The sequence below is a fragment of the Oncorhynchus clarkii genome, chromosome 9 (genome assembly GCF_045791955.1).
Source record: "Oncorhynchus clarkii lewisi isolate Uvic-CL-2024 chromosome 9, UVic_Ocla_1.0, whole genome shotgun sequence".
Classification (NCBI taxonomy): Eukaryota; Metazoa; Chordata; class Actinopteri; order Salmoniformes; family Salmonidae; genus Oncorhynchus; species Oncorhynchus clarkii.
In genome coordinates, this window is record NC_092155.1 from 70,655,284 (window position 1) to 70,673,699 (window position 18,416).

An 18,416-nucleotide genomic window follows, 5' to 3' on the forward strand; every position below is an offset into this window, starting at 1 on the left:
GTCCACCACCCAGGACATGGATCGGATCCCAGCAGGCGACCCAAAACAATGGCGCCGCAGAAGGGGCAGACAGAGCTGGTCAGGCTGCGTAGACGGGAACATCGCCCACCGCTCCCGAGTATACTACTCGCCAATGTCCAGTCTCTTGACAACAAGGTAGATAAAATCCGAGCAAGGGTTGCCTTCCAGAAAGACCTCAGAGACTGTAACGTTCTCTGCTCCACGGAAACATGGCTCACTCGGGATATGTTATCGGTACAGTCGGTACAGCCACCTGGTATCTTCACACATCGCGCCGACAGAAACAAACATCTCTCTGGTAAGAAGAAGGGCCGGGGTGTATGCATTATGATTAACGAGTCGTGGTGTGATCATAACAACATACAGGAACTCAAGTCCTTTTGTTCACCTAACCTAGAATTCCTTACAATCAAATGCCTACCGCATTATCTACCAAGAGAATTCTCTTCGATTATAATCACAGTCGTGTATATCTCTCCAAATCAGACACTTCGACGGCCCTGAAAGAACTTCATTGGACTCTATGTAAACTGGAAACCACACATCCCGAGGCTGCATTTATTGTAGCTGGGGATATTAACAAGGCTAATCTGAAAACAAGGCTCCCTAAATTTGATCAGCATATCAAATGCGTGACCCGGGCTGGCAAAATCCTGGATCATTGTTAGTCTAACTTCCGCGACGCATACAAAGCCCTCCCTCGCCCTCCTTTCGGCAAATCTGACCACGACTCCATTTTGTTGATCCCAGCCTATAGACAGAAACTAAAACAGGAAACGCCCGTGACCGAATACAAATAGTGTAGCTATTCCCTCCGCAAGGCAATCAAACAAACTAAGTATCAGTATAGAGACAAAGTAGAGTCGCAATTCAATGGCTCAGACATGAGAGGTATGTGGCAGGGTCTCCAGTCAATCACGGACTACAAAAAAAACCCAGCCCTGTCGCAGACCCCGATGTCTTGCTCCCAGACAAACTAAACAGCTTCTTTGCTCGCTTTGAGGACAATACAGTGCCACCGAAATAACCTGTGGGCTCTCCTTCACTGCAGCCAACGCAAGTAAAAAATGTAAACGTGTTAACCCTCGCAAGGCTGCCGGCCCAGATGGCATCCCTAGCTGCGTCCTCAGTGCATGCTCAGACCAGCTGGCTGGTGTGTTTATGGACATATACAATCCATCTCTATCCCAGTCTGCTGTTCCCACATGCTTCAAGAGGATCACCATGGTTCCTGTTCCCAAGAAAGCTAAGGTGACTGATCTAAACGACTATCACCCCGTAGCACTCACTTCTGTCATCATGAAGTGCTTTGAGAGACTAGTCAAGGATAATATCACCTCCACTCTACCCGACACCCTAGACCCACTCCAATTCGCTTACCGCCCCAATAAGTCCACTGATGACGCAATCGCATTCACATGCCCATGCCCATGCCAAAGTCCCTAAGATTTGTAAGGGCAAAGCGTCTCATCTCTTTCCATGAATCTCCATTGGAAAATACAATACCTATTAAAAAGTACAGCAGAACAATATTGTTCTGATGTAGTAGTTGAGTGAAATTCTTAAAGGAATACAATTTTTTTTTAAGAAGCACAGATTAATGGAAGTAGGAGGTTTCAAACTAAATCTGTTTTTTTCTTCATATTTTTATGAAGTCAGGAGAAAATAAAATATTTGTAAGATATTTGGGGTTGTTAGAGTCGGTTGAACACAGAAGAGCATCATGTACAGTACCAGTCAAAAGTTTGGACACCTACTCATTCAACGGTTTTTCTTTATTTGTACTATGTTCTACATTCTAGAATAATAGTGAAGACATCAAAACTGAAATAGCACATATGGAATCATGTAGGATCCAAAAAAGCGTGAAGTCCTTACCAGACTTTGCAAAGCACTTTGCAAAGCAATGGATCACTGCATCAGTGTAGGGCAGGTTCTTCCTGTCCTTTACCAAGGCCTGACGACCTCCAATCACCCTGCTCAACTCCTCTGGGAACCGGTCTGGAAAAAAGACAGGAAGTGCCAATGTTACTAGCGTAGCACCCCGTATTATAAGCATATTCAACAGCGTTTAAGAAATATATTACCTTCAACAGTTTTATCTCGTGATCAAACTGTCAATGTTTTGTGATTATTGGTGTCGTAAAAATGTTAGTTAACGGGTTACCGATTAGCATGCTTGACATTTCAGTGGAAATATACTAGTATCAGCTTTTTGATAAGCAGTTTAGCAAAAGAAATGCGTCCCATGTTGTAGGCATACGGTCCCAAGTTATTTGCCACCTTACTATTTTGTTCGAATGCAAGATAAATCCGTTTAATTTTGTTCAAAAAACAGACTCCAACCTCATGTCCGAAGTGTTTACTAGATAGTTAAAAAGTTGGCTAGCCTTTGGGTTAAAACATAAATGACTTGCCTGAAATCGGTTAGCTATATTTCAGAGGTAAACAAGTATATGTGGTCTGTCACGTAATATACACCATGTCCCACAAAATGTGCATGTATATTACTTTTTTGAAAACTCTCAAAACCAAATGTAACTTTCATAAATTGCAGTGAAAATCGGTGGTCAGCTAGCTAGAAGGGTGTCTTTAGTGGCAAAACTTACCATTATTTTCCAGTCCATTTAAATGTTGAGCTCGAGGTGATTTAGTCCTCCAACCGCTAGACAGTGTCCGAATTTAGGGGCTGTCCGATGTTGGGGGAAAATGAGCAATAACCCAGAAAGCATAAGCTACAGCTAGCTAGCACTGCAGTGTATAAATTGTGGTAAGTAGTTGACTCAAAGAAAGCAAAAGACAATAGTTCAACATTTTAGAACAAATTAATTTCTTCCAAAACGAAGAAAAAAGAGAGAGATAGTGAGATTGTCTTTCTTTTTTACTTTCAGTTTCACTTAGCTACTTACCGTAGCTAGCTAATGCAGCTAGCTAGTTTAGCCTACTCAAACACGCTGCTCAAACAGAAGGATGCTACGTTAGCTAGCTGGCTATGACTATCCAACACAACACTGAAACTCTTTAAAGTCAAGGAAAGCTTTTGGTTTTACAAATGTATTGCCACCGGGGCCCGTCGGTGTAAGTGCTACACTTACACGTTACTGCATGATTGTAGCATGTTTACTAACACGTTCGTTCTATTAGCTATTTTGACTATGACGTTACTTTAGCTAAAATAGTGACAACGATGTAGGCTGCGTGTAGCAGTTATGAAATGGTTTGGCTTGGAAGTTTTTCTTCACCTGGTCACATACAGCTGATATGTTGTGCATTGACGTCCACAAGCGAAGAGAACATTTGAGATTAGGGGAGCACATAGATGCGATAAAGAATACAACGTGACTGCTATGAAAGTGAACTGTGTTTAGCATGCTCCAGGGTGTATTCATTCCCCCGATTCTGTTCAAAAATGTTTCTTAAACAGAAGCAAACAGAATGAAACGGGGATAAACATACCTGAATTTGTCCAATAGAAACTCTGGTTTACAACTGTTGGACTAATAATTACACCCTAGATCAGAGTGTGCAAGGCAGTATTGAATGTGTCACTGTCTGTCCATGTGTCATTGTCTGTCACCTCAAAAGTGTATCTCAACCTGTGTGCACCTACGTTGTAAACTTGAATTTAAGAAAGTCAGCCATCCTCCTCTTAAATGACACTGACCAGCACTGATAAAAACCCGCCCGAGACCTGTTACATAGTGACACAAAACACAGAGACACTTAAGGTGTTGTTAGCAGTAAACATTGGCAAGAAGCCAACCTGAAACACAGGTCACTGAACAGATACCAGGGTAAAGACCATTCTGATTAATGTTTCAACACTGGGTTATTGCTCATTTTCCCTAAATTCGGACACTCTCTAGCGGCTGGAGGACTAATTCATGTGACGACATGTGACGGCAAAAGTCAAGGGGTCTGAATACTTTCCGAATGCCATGTGTTTGTTGGTTTATTTAGATAGGGACAAGTACAACCACATTGACACATTGAGCAAACAATCATCCAATGAACTGCACTATAGTGTTTCTAGCAAATGCGATTTTTAAACACCCATTCCTTGATGGGCTTTTATAGAAACAAAAGGAAATAAAATAAATAACTACATAACCAATTGAAAATCACATAAAATCACATACCAGTATTTTATAACAATTAGATGCACAAGGCAAATGTCATCACATAAAATCATATATGAGCACATTATCACAATTAAATGCACAAATCAAACGGCATACATTTTTCCCCCTAATATGTTCAACTTGACTGAGGTAATATATGCCATTTAGTAGATGCTTAAATCCAATGGGACTTGCAGCTCATTCACATATGTTATTCAAAAAACATTGTATCAATCTGCAATAACAATAACATTTTATGTTGGTCTAAAGCCATGTGTAATATACACTGGACACAGACTCTCATCTCAGACAGAACACTACTGGTGAGGTGAAGGACTGAGGGTGATGCCCAGGGATGGTGTGAGGTCCAGATCCGCCTCTCCTACCCCAGGAGGAGGAGAGAAACAAAAGTGCTGCAGGAGGGAGGTGAAGAAAAGGAAGAGCTCCATCCTGGCCAGACTCTCTCCTAGACACACCCTACGACCTGGAAGAGGAAAATGAGGAAGACAGCATGAGGACAATAGAAAAGGAAGAGCTCCATCCTGGCCAGACTCTCTCCAAGACACACCCTACGACCTGGAAGAGGAAGATGAGGAAGACAGCATGAGGACAATAGAAAAGGAAGAGCTCCATCCTGGCCAGACTCTCTCCTAGACACACCCTACGACCTGGAAGATGAAGATGAGGAAGACAGCATGAGGACAATAGAAAAGGAAGAGCTCCATCCTGGCCAGACTCTCTCCTAGACACACCCTACGACCTGGAAGAGGAAGATGAGGAAGACAGCATGAGGACAATAGAAAAGGAAGAGCTCCATCCTGGCCAGACTCTCTCCTAGACACACCCTACGACCTGGAAGAGGAAGATGAGGAAGACAGCATGAGGACAATAGAAAAGGAAGAGCTCCATCCTGGCCAAACTCTCTCCTAGACACACCCTACGACCTGGAAGATGAAGATGAGGAAGACAGCATGAGGACAATAGAAAAGGAAGAGCTCCATCCTGGCCAGACTCTCTCCTAGACACAACCTACGACTTGCGAGGGTGACCCCAGTTAGAAAAAATATGTAATAATTATATATTAAAATATATATAATAATAGCATGAAAGCTGTCCTAAATTTCCCTACTCCATGCAACAAAAACATGTTAAAATCAGTGCACCTGCATAAAAGGCATAGAGGAATCACTGTCATCCCCTGCAGGAGCTGTTACTTGTTTATTCAGAATAACAGTAATCACATCTGACAGCTTTTTGTCAGGTCCAAGGTTTTTCTCTGTGATGCTAGTGCATGCAACTCAAATAACTGAACATCTGAAGGGAATCGTTAAGGTAAACGATTTTCTGTTCTCTGTGTTTATATCTTTAAGCTGATTCAGGATGTCTGTACCCTATAGGTGACTAATCAGACCAAAATATGGACAACCAGGACTATGACCTTCCTGATGGAGCCTTGGAAGGTGATGTCTCGGCTGGTGGTGTGAGGGATGGACAAGGGTACAATGTTGGCCAGTCTCTGGGTCTCATGGATAACTGCATCAGTGTAGGGCAGGTTCTTCCTGTGTTCTACGAAGGCCTGATGACTTCTTATGACCCTGCTCATCTCATTTGGGAACCTGTCTGGAAAAAAGACAGGAAGTGCCAATGTTACTATAACCCAGAGGTGAAACATTAATCTGAATGGTCTTTGCCCTGGTATCTGTTCAGTGACCTGTGTTACAGGTCGGCCTCTTGCCAATGTTTACGGATAACAACCCCTTAAGTGTCTCTGTGTTTTGTGTCACTGTGTAACAGGTCTTGATCAGTTTTCATGCAGTGTAGACCTTTCCTGCAGTAAAATGACCTAGTGGCCTCATGGGTGGAATGTTTTTAATATTTTTCACGATTTTATAATTAATAAATATTATTTTTTTTAAATCCGCAGAAAATCCGGTGTTTTTATGTTAAATGATTTTGTTATATTTCAGCCTTCTATAATGTTTATAAAGTGTCATTTTGGGATAACCAGACATAAAATAACACAGCATATGTCACAACAGGTGTAAATATATGGGTCATTACAGTGTTATTACCATATAATGACAGGTCATGATCGTGTCTTAACGTGTTATGACACTGGGTGTCAAGTAAAATGAAGGTCCCTACGTGAACTTACAATGTATGGTTATACTTGTCTATAAGCATCAGACCCCATCGAAGGGTTGTCCTTGTGGTGCCAGTACAAGCAGCAAACAGGTAGGTCACAGAAGATATCAGGTTGTTTTCTTGACAGTGAGTGTCCCTATTTCCTGATTCCTGAAAGACACAGACTCATGGGTAACATAAAGGGATAATCCACCCCCAGAAATAAAAACCATGAAACTCCTGTCAATTTGGTGAAAGCCTATGTTCTATCAGTGGGTAAAACATTGATTTGTAGCTATGATTTAACTTCTAAGTGGTCTGTCAGTGAATTCAGGAAATCATGTAGGGACGTATCATAGCTACATATTTCCATACTTGAAGGAAGTCAGAGGTAGTTTTGCAAGCCAATGCTAACTAGCGTTAGCTCAATGACTGGAAGTCTATGGGTATTTGCTTACGAATATCTGCATGTGAATGACACCTAGTGGAGGCAGAGGAAATAGGAATCTGCTTTATTTTGGCGAACTCCACTCCGGAGTTTTGCATCCTGTCTAGAAAGCACTAAAGAGCAGATTCCTATTTCCTTGGCCTCCGTTATACAGCTTTCCCATTCACGAGCACTGCCTACCTCTTCACCTGGATAGGTAGATATTACTCCAGCTACCACAGTTTTGGCCTTCATTTATGTCCAGCAATGGCCTGTATGAGTGAGTTAAGGCCTAACCTTGGCACAGCATACAGCTGTTAAGCCTCGATAGATACCCATAGACTTCCAGTCATTGCGCTAATGCTAGTTAGCATTGGCTCACGACACTTCCTCGAACTTCCTTCATATGTGACACAGAGACATAAAAATGGTATCCACGAGTTCATCAGTATGAACGACTATGAATGACTATGAGGTTTGATAAGTGGTGAAATTCATACCTTGTCATACCTTTGCTTTCTGCTTTTGAACAAGGAACAAAGCCTCTATACATGTGAAGGTTGAGAGTCTTCATCATTCCACTAACCAACTCCTTTACATCATTCTAGCTGGGAGTCTCCATCATTCCACTAACCAACTCCTTTACATCCTTCTGGTTGGGAGTCTCCATCATTCCACTAACCAACTCCTTTACATCCTTCTGGTTGGGAGTCTCCATCATTCCACTAACCAACTCTTTACATCCTTCTGGTTGGGAGTCTCCATCATTCCACTAACCAACTCCTTTACATCCTTCTGGTTGGGAGTCTCCATCATTCCACTAACCAACTCTTTACATCCTTCTGGTTGGGAGTCTCCATCATTCCACTAACCAACTCCTTTACATCCTTCTGGTTGGGAGTCTCCATCATTCCACTAACCAACTCCTTTACATCCTTCTGGTTGGGAGTCTCCATCATTCCACTAACCAACTCCTTTACATCCTTCTGGTTGGGAGGCTCCATCATTCCACTAACCAACTCCTTTACATCCTTCTGGTTGGGAGTCTCCATCATTCCACTAACCAACTCCTTTACATCCTTCTGGTTGGGAGTCTCCATCATTCCACTAACCAACTCCTTTACATCCTTCTGGTTGGGAGGCTCCATCATTCCACTAACCAACTCCTTTACATTCTTCTGGTTGCTATCAACATTTTTCAGCATTAAGCTTTCGACTGTTGTATGCAATTAATTGCAAAGTCTCTCTTTGCCATTCAAATGAACTGAATCCCCCAAAAACATTTCCACTGCATTTCAGCCCTGCCACAAAAGGACCAGTTGCCATAATGTCAGTGATTCTCTCATTAGCACAGGTGTGAGTGTTGACGAGGACAAGGCTGGAGATCACTCTGTCATGCTGATTGAGTTTGAATAACAGACTGGAAACTTCAAAAGGAGGGTGGTGCTTGGAATCATTGTTCTTCCTCTGTCAAGCATGGTTACCTGCAAGGAAACACGTGCCGTCATCATTGCTTTGCACAAAAAGGGCTTCACAGGCAAGGATATTGCTGCTAGTAAGATTGCACCTAAATCAACCATTTATCGGATCATCAAAAACTTCAAGGAAAGAGGTTCAATTGTGGTGAAGAAGACTTCAAGGCGCCCAAGAAAGTCCAGCAAGCACCAGGACCGTCTCCTAAAGTTGATTCAGCTGCGAGATCGGGGCACCCCCAGTACAGAGCTTGCTCAGGAATGGTAGCAGGCAGGTGTGAGTGCATCTGCACGCACAGTGAGACGAAGGATGGATGGCCTGGTGTCAAGAAGGGCAGCAAAGAAGCCACTTCCCTCCTGGAAAAACATCAGGGACAGACTAATATTCTACAAAAGGTACAGAGATTGGACTGCTGAGGACCGGGGTGAAGTCATTTTCTCTGATGAATCCCCTTTCCGATTGTTTGGGGCATCCGGAAAAAAAGCTATATTAATAAGTCAAAGGCTTGCTTGCATCCAGGGTGGTGATGCTAGTCAGGCGTGCGGGTGCATGCATTTGGTTTTACTAGCATTTAAGAGCAGTTGGAGGCCACGGAAGGAGTGTTGTATGGCATTGAAGCTCGTTTGGAGGTTAGATAGCGCAGTGTCCAAGGACGGGCCGGAAGTATATAGAATGGTGTCGTCTGCGTAGAGGTGGATCAGGGAATCACCCGCAGCAAGAGCAACATCATTGATATGTACAGAGAAAAGAGTCAGCCTAAGAACTGAACCCTGTGGAACCCCCATAGAGACTGCCAGAGGACCGGACAGCATGCCCTCCGATTTGACACACTGAACTCTGTCTGCAAAGTAGTTGGTGAACCAGGCAAGGCAGTCATCAGAAAAACCGAGGCTACTGAGTCTGCCGATAAGAATATGAATGGAGCTAGCATGGAGCTAGCATGAGCTAGCATGACATGTTTTTGTTTTAAATCATACAAATCTGTTAATTGTAGCGTATTCAAACAAACTCCATTTCAAAGGAAACAAGCACTCATTAAGATGAGGTGTGGTCAATTAGTGGGTGCAGCCATCACACCCAAACACACTTAACAAGAGAGAGGAAGAGACAGTTTTGTTGATGCTGAGAATGAAATGTATGTTTTTAAATAACATTCTTAGAACTTTCTCTGAATGTTATTAAAGTTTTCTGGTGGTTTTTGTGGAACGTTTTCTAAACGTTCTCATAACATTTTGAGAACATGACTTTAAATAAAACCACGAGGAAACCTGTACGAATCAATATGATGAAGTGGGTGGCTACTTTGAATAATATCGTATATAAAATATATTTGGATTTTTTTTAATACCTTTTTGGTTACTACATGATTCCATATGTGTTATTTCATAGTTTTGATGTCTTCACTATTCTACAATGTAGAACATAGTAAAACAAATTAAGGAAAACCGTTGAAAGACTGATACTGTATACTGTTGTTGGTTTTTACAGTATGGCATAAATTGAGTTGAGGTCGGGTGACTGTGGAGGCCATGTGATGCGGCACTCCATCCCTCTCCTTCTTGGTCAAATAGCCCTTACACAGCCTGGAAGTGTGTTTTGTCATTGTCTTGTTGAAAAACAAATGATAGTCCCACTAAGCTTAAACCAGATGGGATGGCGTATCGCTGCAGAATGCTGTGGTAGCCATGCTGGTTAAGTGTGCCTTGAATTCTAAATAAATCACTGACAGTGTCACCAGCAAAGCACCCACACACACTCACACCTCCTCCTCCATGCTTCACGGTGGGAACCACACATGCGGAAAATCATCCATTCACCTGGAACCAAACATCTCAAATTTGGAATCAGACCAAAGAAATAATTTCTACTGGTTTAATGTCCATTGCTCGTGTTTCTTGGCCCAAGCAGTTTCTTCTTCTTATTGGTGTCCTTTAGTAGTGGTTTCTTCTTCTTATTGGTGTCCTTTAGTAGTGATTTCTTCTTCTTATTGGTGTCCTTCAGTAGTGGTTTCTTCTTCTTATTGGTGTCCTTTAGTAGTGGTTTCTTCTTCTTATTGGTGTCCTTTAGTAGTGGTTTCTTCTTCTTATTGGTGTCCTTCAGTAGTGGTTTCTTCTTCTTATTGGTGTCCTTTAGTAGTGGTTTCTTCTTCTTATTGGTGTCCTTCAGTAGTGGTTTCTTCTTCTTATTGGTGTCCTTTAGTAGTGGTTTCTTCTTCTTATTGGTGTCCTTTAGTAGTGGTTTCTTCTTCTTATTGGTGTCCTTCAGTAGTGGTTTCTTCTTCTTATTGGTGTCCTTCAGTAGTGGTTTCTTCTTCTTATTGGTGTCCTTTAGTAGTGGTTTCTTCTTCTTATTGGTGTCCTTTAGTAGTGGTTTCTTCTTCTTATTGGTGTCCTTCAGTAGTGGTTTCTTCTTCTTATTGGTGTCCTTTAGTAGTGGTTTCTTCTTCTTATTGGTATCCTTTAGTAGTGGTTTCTTCTTCTTATTGGTGTCCTTCAGTAGTGGTTTCTTCTTCTTATTGGTGTCCTTCAGTAGTGGTTTCTTCTTCTTATTGGTGTCCTTTAGTAGTGGTTTCTTCTTCTTATTGGTGTCCTTTAGTAGTGGTTTCTTCTTCTTATTGGTGTCCTTTAGTAGTGGTTTCTTCTTCTTATTGGTGTCCTTCAGTAGTGGTTTCTTCTTATTATTGGTGTCCTTTAGTAGTGGTTTCTTCTTCTTATTGGTGTCCTTCAGTAGTGGTTTCTTCTTCTTATTGGTGTCCTTCAGTAGTGGTTTCTTCTTCTTATTGGTGTCCTTTAGTAGTGGTTTCTTCTTATTATTGGTGTCCTTCAGTAGTGGTTTCTTCTTATTATTGGTGTCCTTCAGTAGTGGTTTCTTCTTCTTATTGGTGTCCTTCAGTAGTGGTTTCTTCTTATTATTGGTGTCCTTTAGTAGTGGTTTCTTCTTCTTATTGGTGTCCTTTAGTAGTGGTTTCTTCTTCTTATTGGTGTCCTTTAGTAGTGGTTTCTTCTTCTTATTGGTGTCCTTTAGTAGTGGTTTCTTCTTCTTATTGGTGTCCTTTAGTAGTGGTTTCTTCTTCTTATTGGTGTCCTTTAGTAGTGGTTTCTTCTTCTTATTGGTGTCCTTTAGTAGTGGTTTCTTCTTCTTATTGGTGTCCTTTAGTAGTGGTTTCTTCTTCTTATTGGTGTCCTTCAGTAGTGGTTTCTTCTTCTTATTGGTGTCCTTTAGTAGTGGTTTCTTCTTCTTATTGGTGTCCTTTAGTAGTGGTTTCTTCTTCTTATTGGTGTCCTTTAGTAGTGGTTTCCTCTTCTTCTTATTGGTGTCCTTCAGTAGTGGTTTCTTCTTCTTATTGGTGTCCTTTAGTAGTGGTTTCTTCTTCTTATTGGTGTCCTTTAGTAGTGGTTTCTTCTTCTTATTGGTGTCCTTTAGTAGTGGTTTCTTCTTATTTTTGCTCTTTGTCACAGGTAAAGCATTTGACACAACCCAGGCAATGAATTACGCTGTCTCCAACATCATCTGCAGCATTGTGTAGGCAGCAGGTTTGACTACTCTGATCCACGGTTCCGACGCTCGGTGGATCAAGCCAATGAGTCCATCAGACTTCAATACAGGTACGATACCGTGCTAATCATGTTTACTTTGAGAACAATGACAGACACACTACATTAAATTAGTCCAAGTATAATATATACAGACAAAATAGAAGCTAATTTTTGCTTTTTATTTAAAGTTGTACAACATGTTCCCATGGTTGGGCCCCTTGCTGAAGAACAAGACACTTATCTTGAAAAATATTGCCGACAACAAGGGGGAGATGGAGGAGCTGGTGAGGGGGCTGAAGGAGACTCTCAACCCGCAGATGTGTAGAGGCTTTGTGGACTCGTTCCTTGTCCGAAAACAGACCCTGGAGGTATAAAGCGTTATTACAGTTATAAGCATGTCATTTCTTGGAGTGAATAACTAGGGGGTCCAGGGGGAGATGATTTAGAAACAACTGCTCTTGTTTACTGAAACATGTTTGTTTATGTATTAAAAGGAATCAGGCAACATGAACTCTCATTACCACACTGAGAATCTCATACAGACTGTGGCCAACCTGTTTGCTGCTGGTACCGACACCACGGGGACAACCCTGCGCTGGGGTCTGCTGCTCATGGCCAAGTACCCCGATATACAGGGTAAGGGTTGATACTCACACACTCACCTGACAAACACACCTCATACAGCGCATTTGGAAAGTATTCAGACCCCTTCACTTTTTCCACCTTTTGGTACTTTACAGCCTTATTATAAAATGTATTAAATTGTTTTTATTTCTCATCAATCTACACACAATACCCCATAATCACAAAGCAAAAACAGGTTTTTAGAAATTTTTGCAAAAAACTGAAATATCACAGACTATGCTCTGTACTTTGTTGAAGCACCTTTGGCAGCGGCTACAGCCTTGAGTCTTCTTGGCCATGACGCTACAAGCTTGGCACACCTGTATTTTGGGAGTTTCTTCCATTCTTCTCTGCAGATCCTCTCAAGCTCTGTCAGGTTGGATGGGGAGCGTCGGTGCACAGCTATTTTCAGGTCTCTCCAGAGATGTTCTATCGCCCTCAAGTGCGGGCTCTGGCTGGGCCAATCAAGGACTTTCAGAGACTTGTCGCGAAGCCACATCTGCATTGTCTTGGCTGTCTGCTTTGGGCCGTTGTCCTGTTGGAAGGTGAACCTTCGCCCCCAGTCTGAGGTCCTGAGCACTCTGGAGCAGGTTTTCATCAAGGATCTCTCTGTACTTTGCTCCGTTCATCTTTGCCTCGATCCTGACTAATTTCCCTGCCGCTCAAAAACATCCCCACAGCATGGCGCTGCCACCACCATGCTTCACTGTAGGGATTGTTGTGGCCAGGTGATGAGAGGTGTCTGTTTTCCTCCAGACGTGACACTTCGCATTCAAGTCAAAGAGTTATTGGTTTCATCAGACCAGAGAATCTTGTTTCTCATGGTCTGAGAGTCCTTTAGGTGCATTTTTAGCAGACTCCAAGTAGGCTGTCATGTGCCTTTTACCGAGGAGTGGCTTCCGTCTGGCCACTCTACCATAAAGGCCGAATTGGTGGAGTGTTGTAGATATGGTTGTCCTTCTGGAACGTTCTCCCATCTACACAGAGGTACTCTGGAGCTCTGTCAGAGTGACCATCAGTTCTTGGTCACCTCCCTGACAATTCCTTTAACCTCATGGCTTGGTATTTGCTCTGACATGCACTGTCAACTGTGGAACCTTATATATACAGGTGTGTGCCTTTCCAAATTATGTCCATTTAATTGAATTTACCACAGGTGGACTCCAATCAAGTTGTAAAAACATCTCAAGGGTGAAACAGGATGCACCTGAGCTCAATTGCAAGTCTCATAGTAAAGGGTCTGATTACTTATGTAAATGAGGTATTCCTGTTTTGTTTTTTTATACATTTACAAAAAAATCTATAAACCTGTTTTCACTTTGTCATTATGGGGTATTGTGTGTAGATTGAGGACATTGATGAAATGTTGTTATTTAATCAATTTTAGAATAAGGCTGTAATGTAACAAAATGTGGAAAAAGTTAGGGGGACTGAATACTTTCTGAAATAACTGTATATCCACAACTCAACCTCTTATAGCTCACTTGCATAATGTGTGCAAACTCCTCTATCTGTATTCTGTCTCTAAATGTCGTCTGTCACCAGCAGCATCATATTAAAGTTCTGATTATCTGTAGAAGTACTTGGCAAATAAAGGTGATTCTGATTTGAAGGACCTTTGTACAGAAAGTGTATGATTGCAGTTATGTAAGACAATTACGGTTTTACCCGCTGTAAACATTGGCAAATGTCCCACCTGAACCACAGGTCTTTGAATTGAATCCAAGTGAATTAACAGATACAGACTGAAGATCATTCAGATTTTATAGTAACTTTATCCCTCCTCTTCCTTTTTATTCCAGACCGGGTCCAAGAGGAGATAAGCAGAGTCATAGGAAGTCGTCAGGCCTTGGTAGAGGACAGGAAGAACCTGCCCTACACTGATGCAGTGATCCATGAGACCCAAAGACTGGCCAACATTGTACCCATGTCCATCCCTCACACCACCAGCCAAGACGTCACCTTCCAGGGATACTTCATCAAAAAGGGGACTGATGTGTTACCTCTGCTGACGTCTGTCCTGCGAGATGAGAGCGAATGGAAGAGCCCTCACACCTTTAACCCCGACCACTTTCTGGATGAAGAAGGTCGATTCGTCAAGAAGGATGCCTTCATGCCCTTCTCTGCAGGTGAGTCCCACTGTGTGTTTCCTTATTAACACTATCATTCTGACATCCTTCTATGGTGGTCAATTAACTAAATCTGACATCATTATATGGTGCTCAATTAACTAATTCTGATATCATTCTATGGTGGTCAATTAACTAATTCTGATATCATTCTATGGTGGTCAATTAACTAAATCTGATATCCTTCTATGGTGGTCAATTAACTAAATCTGATATCCTTCTATGGTGGTCAATTAACTAATTCTGATATCCTTCTATGGTGGTCAATTAACTAAATCTGATATCATTCTATGTTGGTAAATTAACACATTTTGATATCATTCTATGTTGGTCAATTAACTAATTCTGATATCCTTCTATGTTGGTAAATTAACACATTATGATATCCTTCTATGTTGGTAAATTAACACATTCTGATATCCTTCTATGTTGCTCAATTAACACATTTTGATATCCTTCTATGTTGGTCAATTAACTATTTCTCATATAATACTATGGTGCTGAATTAACTAAATCTGATGTCCTTCTATGTTGCTCAATTAACTAATTCTGATATGTAATTTCCATCCCCTCAACTCTCTTTGAGCCAAAGCAATGAGGAACAGACATTGAATTGACGTCTGTGCCCAGTGGGAATATTGATATTTGTCAATTATAGGAACCTATAGTTACACATCTATTGTCTTCATGTTGTCTTCATCTTCCTCTTCCAGGTCGTAGGGTGTGTCTTGGAGAGAGTCTAGCCAGGATGGAGCTCTTCCTTTTCTATTGTCCTCATGCTGTCTTCCTCATCTTCCTCTTTCAGGTCGTAGGGTGTGTCTAGGAGAGAGTCTGGCCAGGATGGAGTTCTTCCTTTTCTATTGTCCTCATGCTGTCTTCCTCATCTTCCTCTTCCAGGTCGTAGGGTGTGTCTAGGAGAGAGTCTGGCCAGGATGGAGCTCTTCCTTTTCTATTGTCCTCATGCTATCTTCCTCATCTTCCTCTTCCAGGTCGTAGGGTGTGTCTAGGAGAGAGTCTGGCCAGGATGGAGCTCTTCCTTTTCTATTGTCCTCATGCTGTCTTCCTCATCTTCCTCTTCCAGGTCGTAGGGTGTGTCTAGGAGAGAGTCTGGCCAGGATGGAGCTCTTCCTTTTCTATTGTCCTCATGCTGTCTTCCTCATCTTCCTCTTCCAGGTCGTAGGGTGTGTCTAGGAGAGAGTCTGGCCAGGATGGAGCTCTTCCTTTTCTATTGTCCTCATGCTGTCTTCCTCATCTTCCTCTTCCAGGTCATAGGGTGTGTCTAGGAGAGAGTCTGGCCAGGATGGAGCTCTTCCTTTTCTATTGTCCTCATGCTGTCTTCCTCATCTTCCTCTTCTAGGTCGTAGGGTGTGTCTAGGAGAGAGTCTGGCCAGGATGGAGCTCTTCCTTTTCTATTGTCCTCATGCTGTCTTCCTCATCTTCCTCTTCCAGGTCGTAGGGTGTGTCTAGGAGAGAGTCTGGCCAGGATGGAGCTCTTCCTTTTCTATTGTCCTCATGCTGTCTTCCTCATCTTCCTCTTCCAGGTCGTAGGGTGTGTCTAGGAGAGAGTCTGGCCAGGATGGAGCTCTTCCTTTTCTATTGTCCTCATGCTGTCTTCCTCATCTTCCTCTTCCAGGTCGTAGGGTGTGTCTTGGAGAGAGTCTGGCCAGGATGGAGCTCTTCCTTTTCTATTGTCCTCATGCTGTCTTCCTCATCTTCCTCTTCCAGGTCGTAGGGTGTGTCTAGGAGAGAGTCTGGCCAGGATGGAGCTCTTCCTTTTCTTCACCTCCCTCCTGCAGCACTTTTGTTTCTCTCCTCCTCCTGGGGTAGGAGAGGCGGATCTGGACCTCACACCATCCCTGGGGTTCACCCTCAGTCCTTCACCTCACCAGTTGTGTGCTGTGAGCAGGGTCTGAGATGAAAGTCTGGGTCCAATGCATATTACACACTAAACTCTCAACTTTAGACAAACATACTGCAGGAATATGCTGAAAAAACTATTTTGTCACTGCCCATGGAGATGAATGATATGAATATATACCTGGCTACAGGGATCTGAGGTTTAAAGTGGATTGGACCAAAATGAACTGAAGCAGCATTTGAAAATCATTCAGGGGGGTTTTGCAGTCCTAGATGCTGACACCTTTATGATGTCTGAGGGGCATTTGTTTAAAACCATCAATGTTGATCTAGAGACATACACTCAAACAACCTTTTAGGGATACCCTAGGTGGGGTCCTCAGTAAAATGTCAATGTCCGCAGGAAGTGTACGTTATGATTGAGAGACCAAACTTGGACTTTAGGATCCTATTCTTAGACTGCAAGTGCCCTTATCCCCACTGAGGTCCATAGAAGTCATATCCTTACCCACCACTCCAGGGAAGATATTCTTGGTTTGTAATTCAAGAATTCAAGAATACAGTCCTAAGAACAGTCACATTTGTAATCTGAAAGTTCCCAAAATATGGCCTAAAATTGTCATCTAAATGAATAAAAAGTGTAAACTCTAATCTAGTGCCCTCTATTCTGCTAGTTGTACAGTCAACACTTGGTACTTTTTTTACAGGACAACTGTATGACCTATAGCTCCGATTTTTTCCACAGGTCCTTCTGACCAAAGAAACTCAGACATTTCAATTTTGTTTTAACAATCAGGGGGAAATATGCAAATGTTTAATATTCTTTTACTTTTGTGCTGTCATTAATTTATTGAACGACAAATACTAAGTGCTAGTAAAGGAAAGGTAGACACATTGGCACTTTTTGAAAGCTTTTCTAAAGATATGAATATAGGTAACTATGTAGATGTACAGTGCCTTGCGAAAGTATTCGGCCCCCTTGAACTTTGCGACCTTTTGCCACATTTCAGGCTTCAAACATAAAGATATAAAACTGTATTTTTTTGTGAAGAATCAACAAGTGGGACACAATCATGAAGTGGAACGACATTTATTGGATATTTCAAACTTTTTTAACAAATCAAAAACTGAAAAATTGGGCGTGCAAAATTATTCAGCCCCTTTACTTTCAGTGCAGCAAACTCTCTCCAGAAGTTCAGTGAGGATCTCTGAATGATCCAATGTTGACCTAAATGACTAATGATGATAAATACAATCCACCTGTGTGTAATCAAGTCTCCTGCACTGTGATAGTCTCAGAGGTCCGTTAAAAGCGCAGAGCATCATGAAGAACAAGGAACACACCAGGCAGGTCCGAGATACTGTTGTGAAGAAGCCGGATTTGGATACAAAAAGATTTCCCAAGCTTTAAAAATCCCAAGGAGCACTGTGCAAGCGATAATATTGAAATGGAACGAGTATCAGACCACTGCAAATCGACCAAGACCTGGCCGTCCCTCTAAACTTTCAGCTCATACAAGGAGAAGACTGATCAGAGATGCAGCCAAGAGGCCCATGATCACTCTGGATGAACTGCAGAGATCTACAGCTGAGGTGGGAGACGCTGTCCATAGGACAACAATCAGTCGTATATTGCAAATTTGGCCTTTATGGAAGAGTGGCAAGAAGAAAGCCATTTCTTAAAGATATCCATAAAAAGTGTCGTTTAAAGTTTGCCACAAGCCACCTGGGAGACACACCAAACATGTGGAAGAAGGTGCTCTGGTCAGATGAAACCAAAATGGAACTTTTTGGCAACAATGCAAAACATTATGTATGGCATAAAAGCAACACAGCTGAACACACCATCCCCACTGTCAAACATGGTGGTGGCAGCATCATGGTTTGGGCCTGCTTTTCTTCAGCAGGGACAGGGAAGATGGTTAAAATTGATGGGAAGATGGATGGAGCCAAATACAGGACCATTCTGGAAGAAAACCTGATGGAGTCTGCAAAAGACCTGAGACTGGGACGGAGATTTGTCTTCCAACAAGACAATGATCCAAAACATAAAGCAAAATCTACAATGGAATGGTTCAAAAATAAACATATCCAGGTGTTAGAA

General features: G+C 42.2%; 1 protein-coding gene across 1 annotated transcript; it reads left to right on the forward strand.

Annotated features, from left to right (window-relative positions):
- Positions 1-11,882: 11,882 nt before the first annotated feature.
- Positions 11,883-16,627, forward strand: LOC139416888 (cytochrome P450 2K1-like). Its single transcript, XM_071166047.1, has 4 exons — positions 11,883-12,070; positions 12,197-12,338; positions 14,129-14,455; positions 16,181-16,627. Exons 1-4 carry the CDS (start codon positions 11,900-11,902, stop codon positions 16,366-16,368), a joined length of 828 nt encoding a protein of 275 aa, XP_071022148.1. The 5' UTR covers positions 11,883-11,899; the 3' UTR covers positions 16,369-16,627.
- Positions 16,628-18,416: the final 1,789 nt, after the last annotated feature.